The sequence below is a fragment of the Ruditapes philippinarum genome, unplaced genomic scaffold (assembly GCF_026571515.1).
Source record: "Ruditapes philippinarum isolate M1 unplaced genomic scaffold, ASM2657151v2 ctg3955_1_1_1_1, whole genome shotgun sequence".
In the NCBI taxonomy this organism is placed as follows: domain Eukaryota; kingdom Metazoa; phylum Mollusca; class Bivalvia; order Venerida; family Veneridae; genus Ruditapes; species Ruditapes philippinarum.
In genome coordinates, this window is record NW_026852939.1 from 14,733 (window position 1) to 41,213 (window position 26,481).

At 33.9% G+C, this 26,481-nt stretch overlaps 1 protein-coding gene across 1 annotated transcript; it reads right to left on the reverse strand.

Annotated features, from left to right (window-relative positions):
- Positions 1 to 680: 680 nt before the first annotated feature.
- On the reverse strand, positions 681 to 8,732 carry LOC132728778 (BTB and MATH domain-containing protein 38-like). Its single transcript, XM_060714454.1, has 2 exons — positions 8,385 to 8,732; positions 681 to 2,062 (listed from the first exon to the last, which is right to left on the reverse strand). Exons 1-2 carry the CDS (start codon positions 8,674 to 8,676, stop codon positions 1,440 to 1,442), a joined length of 915 nt encoding a protein of 304 aa, XP_060570437.1. The 5' UTR covers positions 8,677 to 8,732; the 3' UTR covers positions 681 to 1,439.
- Positions 8,733 to 26,481: the final 17,749 nt, after the last annotated feature.

A 26,481-nucleotide genomic window follows, 5' to 3' on the forward strand; every position in this document is an offset into this window, starting at 1 on the left:
TAACGCAAATGGTGTTTTAACGGTTTACACCAGGAAGTGATGTTTTTATTAACAAAAAAATTGCTCACTATACAGAAAGGAGGAAGAACATCCGAACTTATGTAATTACTAATCCGCAACAGAGTCACAAATAGTGTTTATATATATAATTAAAAGGTTTAAACCAATTTTATGGAAATTTATACACCCCTTTTAATTATTTGTTTTGGAAACAAATTAAGGGATTAAAAAAATTGCCCCTAAAAAACCCTGATTTTCTTAGGGTTAAAACGATGTAAAAAGGAAAAATCAAAAACCCCACCAGGGGCCTGTTTTAAAAATTTTTCCGCAATTTAATTTTTTTCCCCTTTTTGGGGGTATTTTGGGGGGGATTTTTTTTCATATAAAAAACCCCCCCTTCCGTTGGTTTGGAAAAAAGGTTTTTTTTTTTAGAGTTTGTTTAGAAAATTTTTAATTCCCCCGGGGTTTCTTCTCTGGCGGGGTTTCCCTCCCCGGGGGATTTTGGTAGTTTTGGCCCCCGTTTGAAATAAAAATTTGGGTAGTCGGTGTGTGTAGCTCTTCCAGGAACGATGGTTAGGGAACCTACCCGCCTATAATGACTTGAAATACTGTGGGAAAAGGCGTATAATAATAATAAAAAAAAAAAAACAAATGTGCCCGCCCAGTTTGTTTCCTGAATGATTCTTTGCATTATACTGTATTCTTAGTTATTTTAGCATGACATTTTTATAACAGTCTTTAATTGAGTTTCAACGACTGATCAACCGTGTCAGGTATAAACAATTATAGAAAAATTACCAATATGTGATATACTAGTAAATATACATATATGTGAAAAGTATAACTCATCTGTTAAAAGATTAAATGATTTTTGTAACTGTCCGCGGTGCAGATTCCTTCATGTTTGGAAAATACAAAAAAGCTCTAGTCGGATATCTCTTGTAGTTGTTATAATCAATCCATGAAAAGGTATTTAACAAATTCCTTGAAATAAAGTTGCAACTCGTAATGTTACAACGTGTATTGAATTAAACTAATCCACATACGTATATTGGTTTTACCATATTTGTTTGTTTTTTTATTTAATTGGGTTTAACGTCACACCGACGCAGTATAGGTCATATGGCGACGTTCCAGCTTTACTAGTGGAGGAAGACCTCAGATGCCCTTCCGTGCATTATTTCAGACACAAACGGGCACCCGAGTAGAATCACCGACGTTCTGTAAGCTAGCTGGATAGCTTCCTCACATGAAAGAAACCAGATCCCTGTCGGGACTTGAACCCAAAGCGTTGAGGGGCAAGTGGTTTGAAGTCAACGACCCAAACCACTCGACTACGGGCGCCCCTATACCATATTTAACAATGTTAAAGAAAAATGATGTGTTTTATTAAAGAAGTTTAAATTCATATTGTTCTGCTATCTATGTTTCCTCTTATTCTACTTCGCGTTATATTTTCTTAAAGACATTTTGACATGTTCTGGTAGAAGTTCCAATTCCCTTTCAACCGCTTGAAGTTCAACATCTGTTTTCGCGTTAAGTGTGCAAATGTGTCTTTCAAGCAAATCCGGTTCGTTATTAAAGTAACGGACACATAACCGTATTGCTCTTAAAATTTCAGGACAGGTTTTGACTGTAATCTCCACCTTTTGTTTTATTAAAGCACTGTACTTAACGTTTTCCCCATTCATCATTACCCATTTATTCGCGGTTTTAAATAAATGCATATCATCTCCCCTATCCAATTCATTGGCTTGTAGAAGTTTCTCTCTCTTTTGCAAGGCCATATATCTTATTTGTAGAACTGATTTATCTGAGACGCAAAACTGAGACGAACCATCATCCATTTTTGCAAGAGTCAAGTCGGACGCTAAGGCGATACACTGATCTTTCAGTTCATCTAAATTGTATAGTTCAGCTAATTGTAGATGCCTGTATATCTCTGTGTTACTCAATTTGTGTTTTCCGTTCACTAATTGAATAAGTAGCTTATGAATTCTTTGTTCAAGAATTCTAACCTGATACTCCGAAACGAGCGGCAGAACTCTGTATGCATTTGTCTCTGAAGAAAAAGAATAAATGTGTATTTTACTATATGTAAGTATTTCCATTTTAACATGTTTGAAAACATGAATCTTCAATACAATTCGTTATCAAGAAAAGCATTGATGCAAAGCATCAAAGGGCGTCCATGCAATAAATGCAGCAAGTGAAGATGAACTAGTAGACATCTGATGACGAGATATTCTTATAAACTTTTCAATGGTTAATTGGCTTTTACCAGAATTGTATAATGTTTATGAATGGGCGGACGAAAAACATTGTTCATCATGAACTTTAGTAGGCAAGCTAGAGATTAGAATATTATTTTTTTTCCACAGGAACTTGAAGTTCTATAATATTAACGATAATATCAAAAATATACAGGTCTATAATTTCCAAAGTGCAATTAGTTGTTTGAATATGTTTCATTTTTCATATTTCATTTCCTGCAAAATTCTCCAGCTCGTTATTTATAACCATAGCGCGACCCAAAATGACCGTTTCGTTAAACTTAAACTACTTCTATAAATAGATTATTTTTACAATGTTAAGGTCATCATTCTCTTTATAGGTACAGCAATACACAATAACCCACTGTGTGTACTACAAAATGATTAATAAAAAAACCCCCGAAGAGCGCGATTAATTGACGGATAAGATAATTTCATTTGAATATGTTTGCGAAATTCTCCAGTTCGCTATTCATTGTTCGCGACATTTCAATCGGAATGATCGGCTATCATGACCGACAAAAAGGCCCGAGAAGTTGCTGCCACCTTTTCTCATTCCATAAGAGGCGCCGCGCTTTGATATATAAAATTGGGGTACGTTCACATACGAATAACATATTGACCTTATTGCATCTAATATTTGGCATTAGCTTCTTCTCATATGTGATACGCCAGGGGCAACTTGAGCAAAAATGGCATTTTTATGATTCTATTGTTTAAATTGACCGCTCTCTTCAAAAATATCCATTATTGTTAAAATTTTATGATTTTCTCAATTTTAAAATACAGGTACACACATGTATAAGGAATAAACTGTATGTTTCTGTCAATACATTGATTAAAGATGTCACTTGATCACCCAAGTCTTTCGCACTTAGTTTTGAAGTTGACATAATTCGCACAATGAATTGATATCAATAACAAGACAACCCGGTCAAAGTATTAAATCTTTAAAGCAGCACGCCTCCAGATTCATTCTAATTTTCATGAAAATTTTGAAAATGTATTTAAAAGTAAAATATTGTGAAGTAAACAAAGAAAGTAATTCACACATTGCATAACAACACTCACAATCCATATAAATAACCAAAATGAGGACAAAATATGCAAAAATAAATCTTACTGCCTTAGTAACGCAGAAGAAATATGGTGATAACTACTGCAAAATCAGACAATAATCGCACATAAGATATAAATTGTAACTTGAATCTTGAATCGTTTTACTTTTCTTACAATTTTAGTACGTTTTTCCCCAAGTTTGATTTTCTTGAAATATTTTGGCTCATCTGGAGGCATGCAGCTTTAACGAAAGTAAAACTTTTAAACTAATGAGATTCCTCTAAAGGAAACTATTTTGTTTTATTGGAAATCATGCGAATGCAAACACAATCTGATTAAAATCGGCTCCTAATTAACGCTACGCATTAGGATCTGACGGGCACCAACTTGGATTATTTTTGTATGCGCAGCGTTCGCGTACTAGTCGTTGCACGCCTAACACGTGCGTCCTTTTTCCCGCGCTTCAACGAAGTCAAATTTGTACATGTATATAAGGTTATACATTTGTGATTTTTTTTAATTTCTTAGCATATTCATATAATAAAACAATTATTGACTAGTGAGCCATTGAATATGATGTGATATTCACCAGCAGAAAGTCATATTGACCTCGGCTATCGCCTCGGTCAATATGTCATCTGCCGGTGAATATCACATCATATCAATGGCTCACTACTCAATAATTGTATAATATTGCTCTGTCCAATCCCGTACTGAACGTAAATAGAATATTAGAATTATGGTGAATGTGGTCAAATATTTGTTTTCCGTGGCATTAAGAATAAAAACATGAAAAGTATTCAACATTGTTTATTGTTCTTGAATTATATTTCTTACTTCATTTAAAAAAATGCGGAGAAAGTTAAATCTTATCATGGATTTTTTGTTGATAAACTTACTTTTTACTGGATATACAAATACTGTATTTCATTGAAATTTATATTGTTAGCACTCTTTCTATAATTTATATGTTAACTTGCAACTTGCTGCGTATTAAAAATAGCAATTCCTTGCCTAGGCAAGTTTTGTTTTCCATTCTAGGAAAGCCTTTTTTTTAATTGAATGAACATTTCCTGAGTTAATTTTTCATCCTTCAACAATTTTCAGAAAAGAAATAAATCGTTACTTCAAGCGGTAATTTTTCGTTTGCCTGTATTTGAAAGACCCTGTATTTATGTACAATTTAATGGTCCGGTGTTGTTAAAGAGATGATCCGGAGATGATTTTTGTCCCGGAGTAGAAAATATTCAACCTAATATTTATTGTTAAAAGGTTTCAACTATATCTACTCCACAACGCTGACACCGGAACGTCGGCCAATAATGACTACGAAAATGTTGACACTATTATTTATTGATGCACAGTCCTCTTTTTTTCTTTACGTTAAGTCAAGTTTTAAGTAAATAAATAATAACTAAAAATAAGAATTACGGTGGCATAGAGGTGACATTTGCCGTTTTATATTATCTCGTGGCGACGGCTTATTATCTTGAGGCCTCAAGATATTATCTCGTGGCCACGACTTATTATCTCGTGGCCATGAGTTATTATCTTGTGGCCACGACTTATCATTTCGTGGCCACGAGTTATTATCTTGTGGCCACGACTTATTTAAGCCGATGAAAATGGTCGTTTCATCTTTAACAAAAGTTAATATCACACTGGTCATAGCTTTCACAGGGGTGGCGGGTCAAACGCTACGGTGGTGAATAAGGGGAACGTTTATAATTAATATTGTACCTCTTTATTCTTTTTTTGTATGGCCAGGTGTTTTTTTCATTCTCCTTTATATATATACTATGCTTAAATATGATACTAGAAAATAATGATAATAGTTACACAGTCTCTTTGTAAACATAATATAAACATGTTTTGACTTCACATGAAATAGATATGTCACCATGAATATATAGTGTCAGTTATTTTTACTTTATTTGACCTGTAATAGGATAGTATAAGCTAGACACATGAAGTTCAAATTTCATATATTTAAATAAATTTCTGTGTTTAAAATAGTTTACTCAAGAAGGAGCACAGTATATCTTTAAATAATTTAATTAAGAAATAGAAGCGGTTGATGTAAACTTTTAAGGTCACTGATTCAAATCACTCGTCCCCTTTCCTGTGGATTCGAGTCCCGTTGGAGATTTGTATCTAGATAGTTATTATTGAAGATATATTAAGATGTCAAAGTGATAAATGACTAAGTCTGAAGGGTTTTCTGAGTCTCTTTCTTTTTTCTATAAAAAACTGACGAATACATGTTTCAATGACATATGATTGCTACTGCTACATGCTGCTGATGTACCACTGCTACTGCCTATTTCACGTTTTATAATTTTGTTAATGTCTCTGCTCACTGCTACTGCTAACTTCCTTCTGGTGAATATCATTTATAAAAGTGATTGCATATTCTACAGAAAATTGATCCTCCAACGTTAGACTACAGAGGGCCAATTAGTGATGACAAGACTCTACTCAGTGGATGTGTTAATGGGATATATATACAATTTATAGTGATATACTAGCTGATAAGCCCTTCCTGAAATTCAGCATGTCTCTGGGTAAATGTTTAGGCAACTGCTACTACTGCTACTGAAGACTACTTAAGTGAATCTACGATGGTGCGTTTTGACTCGCCCCTCCCAAGCAAGTTAAGGCCAGTGTGAAGATAAAACGACCATTTTCATTGGCTGAAATAAGTCGTGGCCACCAGATAATAACTCGTGGTCACGATATAATTAGTCGTGGCCACAAGATTATAACTCGTGGCCACGAGATAATAAGTCGTGACCACGAGATAATAAGTTGTGGCCACAAGATAATAACTCGTGGCCACGAGATAATATCTTGGGGCCACAATATAATAAGTCGTGACCACGAGATAATAAGTCGTGGCCTCTAGATAATAACTCGTGGCCACGAGATAATATCTTGAGGCCACAATACAATAAGTCGAGGCCACGAGATAATAAGTCGAGGCCACGAGATAATAAGTCGTGGCCACAAGAGAATAACTCGTGGCCACGAGATAATATCTGGAGGCCACAAGATAATAAGTCGTGGCCACGAGATAATATCTTGAGGCCTCAAGATAATAAGTCGTGGCTACGAGATCAAATAAAACTGCAAATGTCACCTATATGCCACCGTATGCATCCGTGTTTTCTTTCCGAAAAAAAAACCCCAACATTTTCCATGATGATAGACCAACGGTCCAAATTGGATAAAAAGTTATTTTTTTATTTCAGACTTATGTTTTTCCCTCTATCCTGAAATAACTGCAAATCGGCTCTTACTCGGCAGTAATTAGTGTAGCCGCTATTTCATGAAGAAACCAGTGCTGATATTGAAAATTGTGATTGGCATATTCTAATTAGCCAGGTCAGGTGTTTCTAAAAAGGCTGATAACACTGTAGCAATGTGAGGATACATTCAAATTTATTACATAGATAATGCACGTGGAGCTCAGCTCGCAGACACAGTAACTTTTTGATATCCTTTAAACTCTATGAAAAATGTCAATTATTAATTGCTGACTGTTTTATATTTTCTAGAAAAAGTAAGCAAAACATTATTTTGTTTCATATGACAGGAATGAATTGCATCAAAAATACTAGGTATTGTTGAAAACTCATTGTTTTACATGCCAGATTAAGTAATTGGACCCCATCCTTGTTTGTACGTGACTGCTGGGGAAAAATAATGTTATGCTTAATTAAAGAGGTGACACTTTCTATATTTTTATCTGATATCGAGTTGTAAGAGCCGATTTGCAGTTATATGGGTAAGAGTCCGATAAGACTCCCTACGGTCGTCTTAATACGAACTCTTACCCATACTTATGGCTCTGCGTAGATATTTGGTTTAGAAATTTACATGGAATGTTGTTTTCATCGAAAAATATCGTACAGGCAAAAATGTATGTCGTCGAGGCACTGCGTTAAACATTTATTCGTTTTATCATTGATAAAAATTATTTGTACATGAAAGTATCGTTTGGATGTTAATCACGTTGTTTACAAATAACAGACTGTCAAATTCCGTAGAAATTTGTTTTTCTCGTAGTTACTTTATATGCTTAAAGAAAAATAAGTAACAGATAACCAGCCCATTTGTTCTCTGCATTCTGATTTTCCGCCGATTTAACACTGGGAATCTGTACGTTGCTTACAAGCCTAATGTGCCTGCTATTTAAATATCCATATTTTTATCACAATCGCGGGAAAATTGTATTATAACAATAACAATAGTTCCCATGTCCTACATGTATATCACTTCAAAGATAAACAAAATGCCTGTACTTTTAACAAGAAATAGTTTTAGTATGGCGTAAATTTCCAGAGTAGCTTATTATAAATAATAGTCACTCTGATGTTTCTAAGAACGCTCTGACAACAACAAATTAATAATTATCTACTACACAAACTTTTCTATCTCCAACGTTTCGACAAAACAAATTAGTTGTGAATCTGTCCCATGAAATAATATTTTCATCTTTTTATAATTATTTATGTTTGCATAAATAAATGTCTTAAATATAACATAAAACTTGATATTTTATGTGTGTTTCGTCAGTTCTCAGTAACGCAGTACCGGTTACACACCAGTGTAGTTATCAACAGTGTATTTGTCACGTGACATTAGCGGCAATCTCTATAGTCTATATTTTGATGGTTCGGCGCAAATTTGACCACAGAAAAGGTACTTAGGTACGTAGAGGCGAGAAATTGCCCCTGAACACGAAAATAGCACAATATCTCGTCGCGCAGTACAATTAGTTGGACTAATCTGAAGATGGGCTAAAAATAACTTCTCGGGAAATCCGAACAACAAAGAAGGCGAAACAAAAACTGACAGATATATATACATGTAAGAAATAATTAATTAATGTAGATCTTCTGGACTTTAGTCAGATTGATTGCAAACCTTTAATTTTGAATGACTGTTTGAAATGTAATTGATGCACTTCGTACATGCTTTTGTTCTGTCAGAATAAATAACTCGTTTAAAAGATTATGATATAAACTATAATATAAAAGTATAAAAAACCTGTTATTAATTTCAGTTCATCGGGGTAAATGCAGCACAGGAACTCGACGAAATCTTCATACTTCTTTCCCGGTAGTTCAATTTCTGCCTGACCTTTCTCCCTGAACTCTGTTTTCAGCATTGCTTTAAACACAGGTGACGCTATACACAACACGGCTTTACACACGAAGATCTTTTTGTCCTCAATTTTTAAAGTTAAATCACATTCGCCTGAGCTATCCCCGAAGCTTGTTCCATCAATACCATCTACTTTTTGTTGGTACTGTTCTTGATTTTCTGTTGTGATTTCCATTTCAGTTCGTTATCTATATCCTTATGGGTGACGTAAACCTTAACTGCCTACTTTCGATTTACGGGCTTTATTACGTACATCACGGGGGAGGAACTGTTACACGAAGGATGGAGTTCTTATGCTAACTTGTTTGGAGTTCACGGAGTTACTGTAAAAACGTTACGGGTTTCTGCGGAAAACTTTTCTATATACTTGGAGAACTCACATGAAAAAGGGTGAAGTTTGAGGTGCTAAATTAAACTATGATAATTAAGCTTGTCCTATATAGTGTATTATGTTTCAGAAAAACCTTTTAGTCCATTTTTCATCGCCTTTTAAAAAAATCTGGTAGTTTTGAGCAAAATTTCCAAATTACTTCCTCATTCGTAGAGCGATGTCGGGTATATTGGGACATCTAAGGCATATTTGTTACTGTGATTTTAAATATGCTTGTTTCATTATTGGCATTGGATACTTAGGATAAGCTCTGTATGACTATCGTCTATAATGGGCCATTATCATAAGCATATGCAAAACAAACGCGATATACCTTCTTAAACAGAAGAGCATGAGGAGGCAGTTTTGGGACACGTCGGGTATTTATGGACAGAAAGAAGGGCATTTTGGGACACATTAATTTTAGTGTAAAAATTCTGTAACAAAACATAGAACAGTAAATCTTATTTTGCATGGTTAAATTTGATTGAAAATTTCTTTTAAATAACAAGTCTAAATCAAATATAATACTATTTTATGATGCATAATAGATCTATAGAGTATGTGAGGTCAAATGGTCTTATTTATCTGTTCATTTCGATTAAGTTCTATAAGAGGGTTAATGCCCCTTTCTGTATGCATTAACATCTTCAGAGGCATGAAGACACAATCAAAGTCTGAGACAGCACAGTTAGGGATTTAAAATGTCTGAGGGCTTCTGCAAATGTTAATAATGCATGAAAAAAGTGCATTTATTAGTTATTTTCTTGGACAATAAACGTCAAATCGGCAATTCCTCATTTCCTTGTCTTCATACCATAGATTTTGCTATGCTTTAAACGTGCTGGTACATGTATATTAGAAAGCACTTTTAATAAGAAAAGGAATGTTGCAGGAGTAGTATGTTTAAGTGTAATGCTAGTATCTATATCTGTAAGATCATTGTCATCACAATAAACTGATATTTCGGAATCTCTAAGGAGTAAGGTTCCTTTTTCAGTTTTTTTCGGCTTTAAGCCTGAGTCATTTTGTTTTATCCTCATTTTCTCTGCCCTTTCTATAATTTTGTTTTAAGATGTTTTTTTGTTTTGTTTTTTAAAAAACATATCTGACATACAAACACAACTTCACTGAGTTAATGATACGTTTCTATAATATCTAATAACATAATAAACATTTGATATTCACGTGTCCCAAAACACCCTACATCAATAAAATGTTGTCGGGAGTTTTGGAACCACATTTTATGATGAATCAAGTAGTATTAACAACTAAAATATGCTCACATGTTGATCAGGGGATTTTTTTCATCCTAAATTTATAGTTTACTTCTACAAAATATATCATAAACAGGTTTTATGAATTTAAGTATTGGCTATTTTTTCTTAAGCTTATTATAAAACAGTGGCATGATTCTCCTAAATTCCTCATCATGCAAAAAATAATAATATTCACTTAATGTACAGGCACTATGTGGAAGCCAGCAGAAAAGAGGACGATTGATTGTCATTTCTAATTGAAGAACTTAATGGAATTATACTTCTAAACGTTATAATGAGATGCGGTCCAAAATACCCGATGGTTCACATATACCCTACAACGCTCTACATATTTGCGATCTTCTTCGTTGCTATACTTAATTACCTAATTATAGTGGAGTGTTGCAAACATTGCAAACAAAATTCCTTAAACATTGCAATGTTCCGTACAAGTAGAATATTCGAAGACAAACAGTTGTAAATATGTTTATTTTATATATTTTTTAACCTTGTCAAGCTCAAAATCAAAATTCGGTGAAAAAATCCAAATCAGTTCAGGAACGGGGAAATATTCCAAATCAGCCCGAAACGATTACGCACCGTAGGTATAGTTGATCGGTTGATTTTTTTTATGTATAAAAAGATCATATATTTCGGGTGCATGGGTGTGAAGGGTATCCCGTTAAATACCTAAAGATGACACCCATCTCATTAAATCTACATTAAGGTAGTGCATACTACTTCCTATTTTGTTGCAAACCATTTACATATAATTTGTTTCGGCAGACCGATAATATAATTACTTAATGTTCTCTAAAACTACCAGGATTAATGTATTATATTATGAAGAAATCATGATTGACTATTAAATTCAAAGCGTATTTTTATCCTGTAAGTCAATGCTCTATATCAAGTATGTTTTCAGTCATTCCAATAAAATGAAAAAAAAAACAACAACAACAACAACAAAAAAACCAACCCCAAACAAACACAAAAAGACAAGAAACGGAGGCAAGAAAAATATCTGTTGAACTGAAATACACTCTAAACCAACGTTTTATAACCATTTTTTGTGCAAATGATACAGTTATCATAAGAACTCTAAACAAGTTATTATAAGAAATCCATCCTTCGTGTAACAGTTCGTCCCCCGTTTTATGTATTGTTTGTCAATTGCATACTGATTTTACGGCCAGTTCACACAATATATTTATTGTTTCCGATAGTAAGTTTTTGTGTAAGGCCGCGTCTACACCTGTTCAAGAATCATATTCTCTATCTAAGTATTGTCTTGCAAAGTGTAGACAACCTACTTGAATGATTTTTAAAGAGAAATTCTGTGACATCCTTGAAGATAATTCCTTGGATAAAATTAGAACACGTTCTATTTTTCTACAAGTTTTGCTTGTAATGTGATATATTTAAAGAAATCAGAACAAAAATGTTAAAGAAATACTATTATTGTTACTCAAATGCCTACTAATGAACAGTACAGATCAAAATTAGCTAATAAGAAAAGTCTGTCATTTGTTCAATGAGATTTTTTTGTCATTTGTCATTCTCTAATTTTTACAATGGTATAACAACAATTGCATATAGCATTATTCATTATAAGTGTTGAAATTGTGTCAGTCTTGTAATTGTACTTGTAATTGTTTATTACCTATGCTTGATGAAGTTTCTTGTTGTTTTGTTAGCTGTTTATATTGATATGAAAATGTTTTTTTAAAGAATAAAAGAATTCAATTGAATTGAAATTGATTGTTTGTGGCTGTCAAGACACTGATAACACCGGTTTGACACAAAACATGTGCCCCGAAGATGTGATAGTACTGTCAATTTTTCTTATTTTCTGACTTTTTTGTTGCTGATTCAGTGTACATGACCTGTGAATTTCAGTACGCAGAAAAGACACAAAAAAAAAAGTTCTGTTTTTCAAAAGTAGAATCAAAATGGATTTTAAATGATCATGTTCATTTAGTGATTGTATCATAGTTTGGAGACCCTTCTGTTGAAAACGTGTCAGAGTTATATCGTATACATATATATGCACAGTGCGTTAACTGGAGTGCAGGTATTAGTTACCCGCACTCCAGAGCATGCCCTTTGATTGGCTCTTTTTTTGCTGGGGTTTACTTATTGAGACTGCAGAGAAAGGAAAAGCGACATAATTTTCATTTTCAGATGCTCGTTCATTGGTTATTTTTTTTTCTGGGGTTTCATATTGTTACAACAGGGAACGTGTTTTTATGCTTGACTTTGATACAAAAGAGAAAGAACATCAAAACTGAATAACACTAAAGGGTGGGGGGGGGGGGGGGGGGGGGGGGGGGGGGGGGGGGGGGGGGGGGGGGGGGGGGGGGGGGGGGGGGGGGGGGGGGGGGGGGGGGGGGGGGGGGGGGGGGGGGGGGGGGCGGGCTATAGCCTCGTGTTTCGATGGATTTTCTATTACATACATTTCATCAAATAAAGAATTTGCTTCAATTTATAAGCTCAAAATATTTTTTTTCTCACATTTTTCCTTTTTTTTATTTACTTTATTGCTTTTAGCTTATGGCATCATTTTTCGCTTTTGTATTCACACATTTTACAGCAACATGATAGTATTGCAAAGACAAAGGTAAAAATCCTGAGCAATCTTGATAAGACATTTCAGTAAAAATATATTGAAAGTGCCATTTATTTAGCTTATCTAAATGTGACATGTAAGAAACTTGACTAGGTGTAGACGCAATTCTTGAAATGCCCGCAGTAACATGTGATTAAGGTAAGACCATCTAAGAGCTGCACGGTGAAAGTAAAAAAATACTGTAAAACAAGATGGCCCTACATCGCTCACCATCGAACTCATCCAAGCAATTACCTAGACAAGCATTCTGACCAAGTTTTATGACAGTTGAGTCAAAAATGTGACCAATAGACTGTTAATTAACAAGGTTTTTCCATATTTGAGCAGTATAACCTAGCTTTTAATCCCAGGTAACCCATATTCAACCTTGACCTAGAAATCATCAAAACAAACTTTCAGACCAATTTCCAGGATATTTGGATCAAAACAGGAGCCACTAGAGTGTGAACAAAATTTTCTACTTTTAGCTCCTGTATCCGAGATGACATCGAACTCATCAGAGCAATTACCTAGACAAGCATCCTGACCATATCTGATGACAAAAAATACTGTAAAACAAGATGGCCCTACATCGCTCACCATCGAACTCATCCAAGCAATTACCTAGACAAGCATTCTGACCAAGTTTTATGACAGTTGAGTCAAAAATGTGACCAATAGAGTGTTAATTAACAAGGTTTTTCCATATTTGGGCGGTGTGACCTAATTTTTGACCACAGGTGACCCATATTCAAACTTGACCTAGAAACATCAAAACAAACTTTTAGACCAATTTCCAGGATATTTGGACCAAAACAGTAGCCACTAAAGTGTGAACAATATTGTTCTACTTTTAGCTCCTGTGACCTAGTTTTTCATCTGAGATGACCCATGTTCGAACTCGTCTGAGCCTTTACCTAGACAAGCACCCTCACCAAGTTTTAAACAGTGGAGTCAAAAATGTGGAGTGTTCATAAGGTTTTTCCATATTTGGGCAGTGTGACCTTGCTTTTGACCCAAGGTGACACATTTTCGAACTTGACCTAGAAATCATCAAAACAAAAATTCTGACTAATTTCCAGGATATTTTGAATAAACTGTAGCCACTAGAGTGTTTACAAGATTTGTTTTATATTTTAAGCGCCTGTGAAATAGTTTTTAATCAGAAATGACCCATGTTCGAACTCATTTGAGCAATTACCTAGACAAGTATCCTGACAAAGTTTGATAATGATTGAGGCAAAAATTTGACCGCTAGAGTGTTAATGAACAAATCATGAAATGTGGACGGACGACGGACATTCAACGATCCTAAAAGCTCACCCTGAGCAAGCTTCGATGAGCTTAAAACTAATCAACTTTATATTGGGTACACAGTTGTGAAACTTAAAATGTTGTCATCTTCTGCTTGTAAGTAGAATGATCTGAACTCTGTTAGCTTTATTATTATGACTAAACGTAGTTGTTAACATTATAGCAGTAAGCAATAATATTTTTAACAATTAGCCCCATTTTGATTTAGAATATATTTTAAAATTGCGATTTTTTATCTCTTGAAGATATACTTATTATTGGAGTCTTGGTAATTTTGTCAAGGCACATCAATAGGACAGGGACAAAACTCTAAGTGATGACTATTTGTCATTAATTAGCCATCGTAATTGTCTGAAATTAATTGGAGATTAGCAGTGTTATTTTGGGTTCGAATTCCACAAGGGATTTTTATTCTTCTAATTTAGGTTGTTTACAAGCAATATTTTCTTATATCTACCCAGGCAATTCAGTTAAGTGATATACAATACTGTATTGTTTCAAACGCATTATAGTTTATCATGTGTATTTACTTTACATTTTATACCACAAACAGTGTTTCAAGTGTGAAGAGTGTAACAAATCACTGGACTATCACACCATGACTCAGAGGGATAGTGATGTCTTCTGTAAAAGTATGTCTCTTGTTTATAACATAGCTTCTTTTCCTTACAGAAATATTAGCGACTGACAATCTGAAAAATTTAAGATTTAGTCACATGTTAACATTTTATTAATTAAACATTCTTCGTACTTCTCCTCCATCTATATTTCTGGCAAGATGTTTTACACCATTAGGGATCTGTGGCCTAGTTGTCATAGATTTTGATTTCAAATTAAATGTCCTTCACCGATGTTTGTTGAAGTCTAGTCCGGAACATTCATACTTTCATGTGAGGAAGCTATCCAGCTACATGTACTTTATGGAAGGTTATTGGTTCTACTGAGGTACCTGCTCATACCTGAAATAGTGCATGAAGTACTTTTTACATTTTACATCCAGTAGAACTTGAAATTGGCTATATGACCATTACAGTGCAAGTTTGACTTTAAAACCAAACCTAGCATATTATTATCTTTGAAATGTTGATGATATAGAAGAAAATACAAGCTAAAATAAAAACAACCAAAAATATCATTCAGTGTATATAAATACACTAATAATTTGGGCTTTCTGCTGCTTGGTGGGTACGGCCTTTATGTTCCAATTATTATCTCCGTATTGCTGTAGAATAAATCCTGGGTGAAAGGTTGAACTATTTCATTTGAGAAAGCTATGAAGTTTATCTTGCAAAATGTCTGTGGTTCTACACAGATTCCAGCTTCTGTGCCTGACATAATACAGAGAGAGTTTGAATCTTCCACCCAACAGTAACAAGCTGGAAGGTCATCAAATATGTTAATATGACTATAAAAGAATTTAAAGAAAGCTTATAGATTTGTTTTGTTTCTATGTAAATTTTCTATATTATAGATTGTTACAGTAAACATTTTGGACCAAAAGGGTTTGCGTTTGGATCTGCCTTACAACATATATAGACCATGTGCACATGAACTGGAACATAGTTACTGTATGTTTGTTGTTTTGTTAATAGAATTATTTTTTTTTCTGAGGAGGGATGACACAAACAGTCATGGGTATTGTTAAGTGACCTACAGGAAAAAGCTTGAAGCTTGTGTTTTATGTTTCATTGACAATGTTAGAAAAAAATGTAATGGTCTTACGATATTTTGAAAAGAACTGGTAGTGGATATATCCATAAGCAGATCCAGGGGGTATCAGGAACAAAAGGGTCTACACTGTCTTTATTTGATCTTGGTAAACATTTGCTCTTTGTCCTAATTGGCAACATATTGAATTTACGATGTCTCTGGTAAAATAACATTGACAATTTTTGTTAATAACATAGAATTACAAACAGTCTGACAATCGAAAAATCATACTGAGATAAAAAGGGCCACTGCCTTGCCCTAGAAAAAAAACCTGGATCTGTTTGTGAGAAAGGAAAGTTACATAAAGATACTGGTATTGTTTTATGAAATGTTTAACAATTACTTTGAAAGGAGATACATTTTCATTTTTTAATTTGATGTTTATATATTTGTAAGCGTGCATGACATGATCTTTTGACTGTGTTTTATCAAAAATGGCAAGATAAGTTACAAGATGTATGTACTCAGAAGTTGAATTTTTTGCATAGATGATAAGACTTTCATGTGCTAATTAGGCAACTCTAAATACTTTCAACACCATTGTTTTGATGCTTTGCTAGGGCTTTTTCTTATTATATTTTTATTTTTATATATCATATGTAAATTAACAGTGTTCTAGTTTAGTTAAGAGAGGATGCGGTGTAAAGAATGTTAGGTTTTTTTTTTGTTTTGAAGGTTGATTTTTTTTATATTCTTTAATTTACATTATGAAGCAAGCTCTGATACTTTGTTATTAATTATTATCTTCTGATAACATAACAATGTGGAGTTATTATGGTGGAATGGTTATGGTCCCTGACTTGGAATTGCTTGCATTTCACCGCTGTGGGTTCAAATCCTGCCAGTGACATTGGATTCTTTCATGTGAGGAAGTTATCAAGCTAACATTTTGAAGAATGGTGGTTCTTGCTTTTGTGCTTGAAATATTGCATGAAGGGAGGCCTCCCCTAACCAATAAAGCTTGAAAGTTGCCATATGACATTAATTAAATAGTGTTTATATAATGTTAAAGCCCACCAAAAAAAAAAATAAAATTTAAAACAAAAGAACTTGATAATGTAATATGTATGGTCATTTGGTCATTATTTAGAGAACTTGGTTACTAAAGATAACTTCTGTAAAGGGGAAATCTATATCACTATTCAGTGGTGGGAGATTTGTTTTAATTGGAAAATAGAGGGGAAATGTAATGCACACTAGATATAATTAAAGATGGTATCTGTCTGTTAACCCAGGGATCTTGGGTTCAAGCCCTACTGTGGTCTAAACCATGCTTATTTATATGACCATAGTACAGTCAGGGAATTTAAAGTGTTGTTCAGATAGGCTCTAAGCTTTATTAAAACACAAGCTAAAATGTATATGTCTTAACTAACATTAGAATAGCAGATGTCAGTGTATTTGGTCATTCCATAGCTGAAATATAGTCTGACATAATGTAAACTGACATAAAATGCGTTGTTCATATAGTCTTAGCAAATAGCAAATAGTTCTCCGCAACAAGATATGATAGCACTTCTTTTTATCTTGCTTTGAAAAATATACATGTACTGACTTTATTTAAGAAAATAATGAATGAAATACCTCGGAAGACTTATCAGATTTTCTGGCTTTGACATTAATATTTTACTGCATTTATCCAATTTCACTACAGCACTAAAATATTTATGCATTTTTGATTTTGGAGAAGTTTTAGTTGGTAAAACAAGGTTATATATACATATTTACAGACATAAACTACATTCATTCAGGTTATTTTACTGCCAATATCCTCATATATGATAATCATTTTCAAACATAAGCATACACTGTGAAATCTCTTTCCTGACTTTGTATTACCATCTGTGTTCAACTTGAGAAAAATCTCGTAAATTTGTGTAAAGGATTGTTGCATGCTGTTTTTTTCTTTTAAAAATTTTAACAGCATTTATGTGATAAACTTGTCCGGGCTTAGCCAATAACCTCTAGTTGTATGTGGAATGAATTGTCCTGTTTTGAATTTGGAACTATACATATGCATTTCCTCCAATTTCAGTATAAACCCATAACATGTTGGAACTGAAAGTACCTAGCGTTTGATCAGGCTTTATGCTGTTGGTAGCTTAAACGGACTTCACTGAGGTTTGTTTTACATGATGATCAGAAATAATTTTGCGAGATAAATGTTCCATTGAATTTGACGTAGGTGTAGGTCATTAATGTGTGTGCAGAATTTCTATTTTTCAGAATAATTATTCTAATTGTGAAAAATGACCTAAAATTGAAAAGTGTTAGAACGCTTTAAACTTGAATCGGGCTTAGAATAGCACAAAATTGACATATTTAATTTCTTTCCAAGTATATTTCTTTATGTATTTGGCATAAGTGTCTGTTTCAAGTGTCCCGTGTACCCCCCACCCTTCCCCCTTTCTTATGTAAGAAATTCAAATTTTATGGTTTTAGGCTTATGAACCTCATTAATTCTATAACACACAACTAGAAGTTATTGGCTAAGCCTGGTATGGCTCTATAATACTGACATTGACCTGTTATATCACCATATGCTCTCAAATATTTAATTGGGTTATATAAACACAGTGTTTTACTGAACATAAAAATATTTACTTTATGATGTTGTGTTAACAGGATAACGGCATTAACAGGGATAGCTCATGTAAATAGATTATTTTTTTAATTTTCTAAAAAAGAGAACATGATGTTTTTATTATGTTATTGTCATCCTGTATATATTTAATGTTTTCAGTGACATTAGTGATCATCTCTCGAAGAATACAGTATATATTTTTTAACTATCTTGTATCTAAAAATATCACAATTTTCATTTGAAAGAGGCAAACCTCTGCTGTCACATTTTTGACATTAATATTATACATGGAAGTCATTTTATTATCATGAAACCATTTCTTGTCTTACCAGATTTAAGTGAACTGTGTTTTCAATAGTGGTTTCAAGGGAAGAAACTATGTTAATTTTGTCTTTATAATTATTTCATTTTCATATAAGAACATACACAAACATATTTTGGAAAAAAAGTGTAATAGATAATCGTACATTTTATATTATACTATCAGGAGTTTTACAGGAAGCTTATTATAGCCAATTTATTGTAAATACACAAATATAATTATAAATATAAATGTTAAGAAATACATTATAAATATAAATGTTCATCTTTTAAAGAAACATTACGGTAAAAAAATGGTATATATTTTACATTTTCTTTTTTTTTCAGATTTTTTTTATATAAATGGTACACATTCATATACTAATGTACTTGGACCAAGTGTTTATTGCATTATATTATATAACAATTTATTGACCATTTAGTTACTACATCTTAATGCATGGTTGTGAAAGTTTTATTCATATTTGATATTTTTCGATATTTCTCCTGTTTGGTTATAAAACAAACCAGGGATGTTTGCTATAAAAGCAGCACAATCTTATACATGTAATTCATTTCTATTTCATGAAAATTTAGAAAATGTTCTTTATTACGACATATATAAAGTGATTCGAGCAAGCCTAAGAAATAGCTTTCCCAGAAATGTGTTGTTTGTTTTAAAAAACTATTAATATTCTGTTTTTGTCACCTTGAGTACTGAATATAGTTAACTATAGTAGAGCATTTTCTAGTCTTGTACACGCTTTATATGTAATAAACTATTAAAACAGACAATTGTTCTCATTCATTTTCAAAACAGATTTATTCTGTAATCTTATCAAAACTAAAGGTGTATACTAAATGGTAGCATCAGCCGTAGAATGTCTTCTTATCGGTACAAGTCAACCCGGCCCCAAGTCAACCCGGCCCAAAATTGGTCAACCCGGCCCCAAACCAATGTCATTTCTGGTCAACCCGGACCCATTTTTTTTATTATATATTTTGCTTTAAAATATAAACACTTATCAAGAAATGAAATAAAAATTCACAACAAAAACAAAAAAAGTTTAACGCTGATATCTTTTATTATTTATGTTATATAAAAACTATCAATATTAACAAACAAGCAACACATGCATAGTTTACTGTTTTTACCGTCGCGAAAATAAGGTGACATCTGTCTTCAACCTTAACCTCTCTACGATAGAAGTTTTAAGAAAAAACTAAACTTTTTTTATTGACATATCATGGAAATGAAACCTTAATGTGTTCAAATCATTACTATGTTATTGTATGTTAAAAAAAATAAATGACCAAAAGCACACTAAAGTGTTTTTAAGTAAGATTAATTATAGAGATGCTGCAATCTATCACAGGTATCGCAGGTCACTGCACTGCCTCCTGTCTGTCACGCACAATATATCCACAATCAATACAGTTATCAGTCATAATGACATAAAGTGATTAAACACAAAACACTATCAATTTTTCAAACACTTATATATTCCAATACTTTTTACACAGTAAATATTCTTTGAAAATAAATTGATAAAAAACGAAACAAATATTAATTATACTGATGAACGTATTCAATGAAATCATTCAAATGAACTGAAAAAAGATTGTTGGAAACTTAATTCTATGCATTTCTTCCTAATTATCGCATGAACACTCACGAAACCATCTTTAATTTACATCGAATAAAGACATGAAAGATACTACCAACTTATTTAAAGGATTTGTTTTCACAGCCTGTTTGATTATCACATCTGAAATAATGTTGATGTACATATAATTGTTGATGTTATATAATTATTCATTATCACTATTGCGTATTAAACTGTTAAAGTCTTAATCGGCACAATTAAATTTACTGACACTTTTATGCCAGTTCATGTTTACTAATGTTCTATAGTTAATAATATTCAATTAATAATAAATCATTTTTATTCCATCATACAACAAAATGACCTGAATAGTTTTCTTTGAAAATATATATTTTGGGGCCGGAATGACCGATTATGGGGCTGCACTGACCAATTTTGGGGCCGCATTGACCAAATAAAAATACTGTGGGGCCGGATTGACCAACTTTGGGGCCGGGTTGACCAATTTTGAGGCCGGGTTGACTTGGGGCTGGGTTAACTTGGGACCGGGTTGACTGTAATTCCTTCTTATATCAACAATGCTGTCCTGGCAATTTCCTGGACTAGTTCTATTTATGCTTCAAGCCTTAATTCAGGAATGAAACAACATTTCACAAGCCGAAATCAATACGCTCATCAATTTTGTGCACAAAAGATGTCAGGCAGTCATTCATACTAAAGGTGGTCATACCCGATATGAATTTGTGATTTTGTTGGGCGACCCCTTCTGCATTTTAATTACCACTTCACTACTTTGGATAAACCCTCAGCAATATTTTTTTCACAAAAAATCGCAATAAAATACTCTTTCAATACATATAAATCTACTTTAATCCTGATTTTCATATGTGTGTATATCTGCACTTAAATGCAGGGACGTTTCTTTTTTTTTCTATTAGTATCAAAGGGGGGATGCTCCGGCGTCATCGTCCGTCGTCATGCGTCAACAATCGTCTTCTTCTCTGAAACTACTAAGCAGAATTACTTCACAGGCGCGTAGCTGCCTATACGCGAGTACGCAGCTGAATCCACATTATTTTGACCAAAAAAAATTTTTAGTAAAAAAAATGTGGTTTGAAATTCAGCCGCGTTCGCCGGATCTGATAATTACCACACTGAATACTTTATAAATCATATAGCCTAAATCGTACACCATACCGTAGTATTTTTTTTTGAAAAGTTGTCGGCCTTTGCAGCTCTTCAAAGTCGGGAGTTTGCACGCGCCGTATTTTCGAAATGTAAACAAATGTTTACATCGAGTTCTTAAAGAACTCATCCGCAGAATCAGCGTTAGAAAAGAGATAATTATAACTAAAATGTTACTATGTATGCCTAGTGTTTATTTGTTTCGGTCTGTTTGTTGAGTAATGACATGTTTGACCATGTCTGTGAACCGATTCTAGCGAGACTGATAACATTTTGAACTAACCAACCTGAATCAGTGAATTCATGATGCAAATGTGAATAATTCTGGTGCATTTGTCGTATTACTCTGCATTTTTGAAATAGTTCCTTCTTGGTAGATTAGTTATATTGATACATGGGGTCAAGAAAGCTCTCCGGAGGCCCCAAAACGCACCAAATTGCACCATTTATTTCAAAATTTTCAGGGGGGGGGGGGGGCATGCCCCCTGACCCCCTAGATTATTTTGAATCCACATTCTTTATAGGCTAGCTACGCGCCTGCTTCAAATTTGGTCTGTAGCATCCTTGTGTAAGTCACACTTGAATTTGCTCATGTCATTCCAATTGGCCCCTTTTAGGGGTCAGCAGAGCCAAAAATAGAAAAACCTTTAAACATCTTCTTCTACAGAACTAATTGATGGATGATCACCAAACTTTGTCTGTAGCATTCTTGGGAAGTCTTTTATCAAGTTTGGTCATATTAATTTGATTGGCGTCTTTTAGGGGCCTCTAAAGCTAAAAAAACACCTTTAAACACCTTCTACAGAACTAATGGATGGATGATCACCAAACTTTGTCTGTAGCATTCTTGGGTAGAGTTTTATCAAGTTTGCTCATTTTAATTTTGATTGGCCCCTTTTAGTAGCCGCTAAAGCTAAAAATAGAAATACCGTTAAATGTCTATTTCTAGAGAACTAATTGATGGATGATCACCAAACTTTGTCTGTAGCATTCTTGGGTAGTGTTTTATCAAGTTTGCTCATTTTAATTTTGATTGGCCCCTTTTAGTAGCCGCTAAAGCTAAAAATAGAAATACCGTTAAATGTCTATTTCTAGAGAACTAATTGATGGATGATCACCAAACTTTGTCTGTAGCATTCTTTGGTAGTCTTTGGTAGTCTTTTATCAAGTTTGCTAATATAATTTTGATTGGCCCCTTTTAGGGGTCTCTATGGCTAAAAATAGAAAAACCTTTAAACATCTTCTCCTACAGAACTAATTGATAGGAGTACAAGCGGAGTACAAGCGGACATGTTATTTTGAGCTCTCGATATTTTTTACAGAAAAACGGATTTAAAGTTGATATAGAAGTCTGTATGAACTTTTTTATGTTCACACAAGTTTGAATAAGGAATACATATTGTGCTATGTTTTAAAACTATGACAAGAAAGAGGAATAAAGGGAGTAGTGGAAGCGAATCCGATGAGATATTGAACCCCAAAAAAAGCAACAAAGAAAAGAGGCCCTTCAGAGGGTACAGCTGACAATTTGAATGTAAGTGAAATATTGAATGAGACACATGCTATTCTATTTGACTCTGAACATTGTGAAGTGGAGAGAAATAATATAAAGTGCAAAGCTAGTGCTAACAACAAGGAGATGCAAAGTATGGCTTCTTTTAGCGATATAGTAAGAAAGAGCCCAACTTCTACAATGTCTTCGAAACAAGAGTATACTAAGGAATTATTTAAAACAGGTACGAGTGAAAGTACTAAATTGGACTTGTTACTAGAGACAGTTATGGATATTAAGAAAAGTCAGGATAGCATGAAACGTATGTTCGAATCGAAATTAGAAAAATTCCGATCTGACCTGATGGAGAGCATCGATACGAAAATACGGGCCTTACGTGACGAGTTGTCAATGGATATCAACCGAGAGAGTTATCGTTTAGAACAAGTCGCGAAAACTGTTCAAGCTATGCAGTCTCGGATTACTACAATAGAGCAGACGACAAGTTCACGCCAGACAGATGAAAATAAGTCACGTGATAGCACGGATCAACACAAACATGGACAGTTTAATCCAAGCGATGACCCAGATTTAACAGTAACGGCAAGTGGTATAAAATACACTGAGGGGGAAGATTTAATGGCGGTAGCACATGACTTGATAAGTGCTTTAGGCGATGATGTTTCTTTGAATGTTCTTATTACTAGTGTATCGCGGCTTCCGACACGGTACGTTAACCGCCCACCGTTAGTCAAAATAAGCTTTCAAAATGTCGACGAAAAAATACTTGTGCTGAGGCATAAAATGGCACTTAAAGATATAGACAGATATAAAGAAGTTTACATTAAGAGTTACAAGTCGCGTATTGAAAGACTGATTGAAATGAATGCACGAGCTATTTTAAAGGAATTACCACAAGGCAACACGTTAAGGGTAAATGCAAATGGACGTATCATGCACAGAGTACAACAAGATGATAAACAGAAATAGGAAGGACCCTGTCTAAATGTCATAGTTAAATTGGCACACATAAATGTATGTGGTTGGACAAATGATAATAGTGAGCTTAGGTCGGGTATAATTGAATCCGTTAATGCTGACATTGTGTCAATTTGCGAAACGCACTTAAAGGGGAACGATGGAATAAATGTATTGAATTATACATGGTTTGGACATAATAGAACGGAATTACACAGGAACGCTCCTAAAGCTTCTGGGGGAGTAGATTTACTAGTGAAAAACTCTATTTGTGAAGAGTACGAATTAAATGTTATAGATAAATCGTATGACGGAATTTTAGTTGTTAAATTTGTTCACAAATCGTGTGATTATGAATTTGTCGTATGCGCATGTTATCTGCCGCCAGAGAATTCGACCAGAGGAAGAGATTCCGAGGGATTTTGTTCGTATTTGTTAGCACAGGTATATTTAAATAGTGACAGTGACGCATTATTCTTAGTTGGTGATTATAATTCACGGATAGGTTCACTTCCGGATAGTATCAGTGGAGTAGACTCTTTACCAAACAGACAAGTTCTAGACTTTACAGTAAATCAACATGGTCATGAATTTTTAGAATTCTTATGTAACGCAAAATTTTGTGTTCTTAATGGTAGATTCGACGCTGCAGACGACAATTTCACATCCATATCACGAAAAGGAAAATCTGTTGTTGATTACATATGTGTACCACACGACGTTTTGAAGATATGCTCGAATTTTAGTGTGCAAACTGTTCAGTCTATTGTTGACAAATATGGATTACACGGATTAATAGGTGAAAGGTCGCGGTTACCAGATCATTGTATGATATTAACGGAGTTTAGCGTGACAAATACCGTTACAATGAAAGACTGTGATAACGTTAGTAGCAAGAATATTATTAATCCGACACGTTTCAACTTAAATAGGATACCTTCAGACTTTATGGGGAGCGAACTTTCTAGGACAGCATTGATAAATATAATTACTAGAATTGATCTTTGCCGAGAAACACAGTGTGATATTGACACAATTTACGACACATTTTGTGAGACACTTATAACCGAAATGAATAATACAGTGCCAAAATACAGTTCATCAAAGCACACAAGCAAACGATTTAAGAACAAAAAACCGTTCTGGGATGAAAATTTGTCACAGCTTTGGAACAATATGAATGTTAAAGAACGGGCATACTTGAAATGTAAAGACATAAAATCCGTTCGTAACGCTTTACGTATGGAATATATTGATGCAAGAAACATGTTTGATAAAACACTAAGACGAGCAGAAAGACAGTATCGTGAATCAATCGCCCTAGAAATAGAAGGTTTATCTTCAAATAATCCTAACGACTTTTGGGATAAAATCCGGAGATTAGGACCTAGGCAGAATAAAAATATACCTGTTGAGATAGTTGAAAATGGAGATATCATTACCGACGAAAATCGAGTCTTTGAAAAATGGAAATGTGACTTTGAAAACTTATACAATGGTGAAAATGTCAGTGATTTTGACGAAGAGTTTTTCAGTCAGAAAAAGATTCATAAACAATTAATCGAGTTAGACATGTTGGACCCTTTATACACGCCCAATACACAACTGAATGGAAATATTACAATTCAAGAACTTTCTAGCATAGTCATGCAAGCGAAATCAAGATCTGCATCCGGTTATGATATGATCCCGTACGCTGTAATTAAATTTCCTAGCATAATAGCGGTCTTGCAGCAATTATTTCAACTAATTATGGATACTGGAATTATACCTTCACCCTGGAGAAAATCAATAATCTGTCCCATTTTGAAAGACTCAAATACTGACGCACGATTACCTATGAATTATAGAGGGGTCAGTCTACTATCATGCATTAGCAAGTTATATAGTGCATTCATTAACAAAAGAATTACGGTTTGTTTGAACGAACACGATATTTTAGCCGACGAACAGAATGGATTTAGAGCAGATCGCTCATGTGAGGATCACATCTTTACATTAGATAGCATTATAAGGAATAATACGTCCGTAATGACAGCGTTTATTGACCTCAAGAAATGCTTTGATTTCATCGATAGAGACATGATGCTATATAAACTACTCTTGAATAAAATAAAATCGGGTAGTGTTTTATCAAGTTTGCTCATATTAATTTGTTTGGCCCCTTTTAGGGGCCGCAAAAGCTAAAAAAAAGAAATACCTTTTAATGTCTATTTCTAGAGAACTATTTGATGGATGATCACCAAACTTTGTCTGTAGCATTCTTGGGTAGTCTTTTATCAAGTTTGCTAATATTATTTTGATTGGCCCCGCAAAGGCTAAAAATAGAAATACCTTTAAATGTCTATTTCTACAGAACTAATTGAGGGAAGATCACCAAACTTTAACTGTAGCATTCTTGGGTAGTCTTTTATCAAGTTTGCTCATATTAATTTGATTGGCCCTTTTTAGGGGCCTCTAAAGCTAAAAATAAAAAAAAAACCCTTTAAACATCTTCTACTTCAGAACCAATTGATGGATGATCACCAAACTTTGTCTGTAGCATTCTTGGGTACTCTTTTATCAAGTTTGCT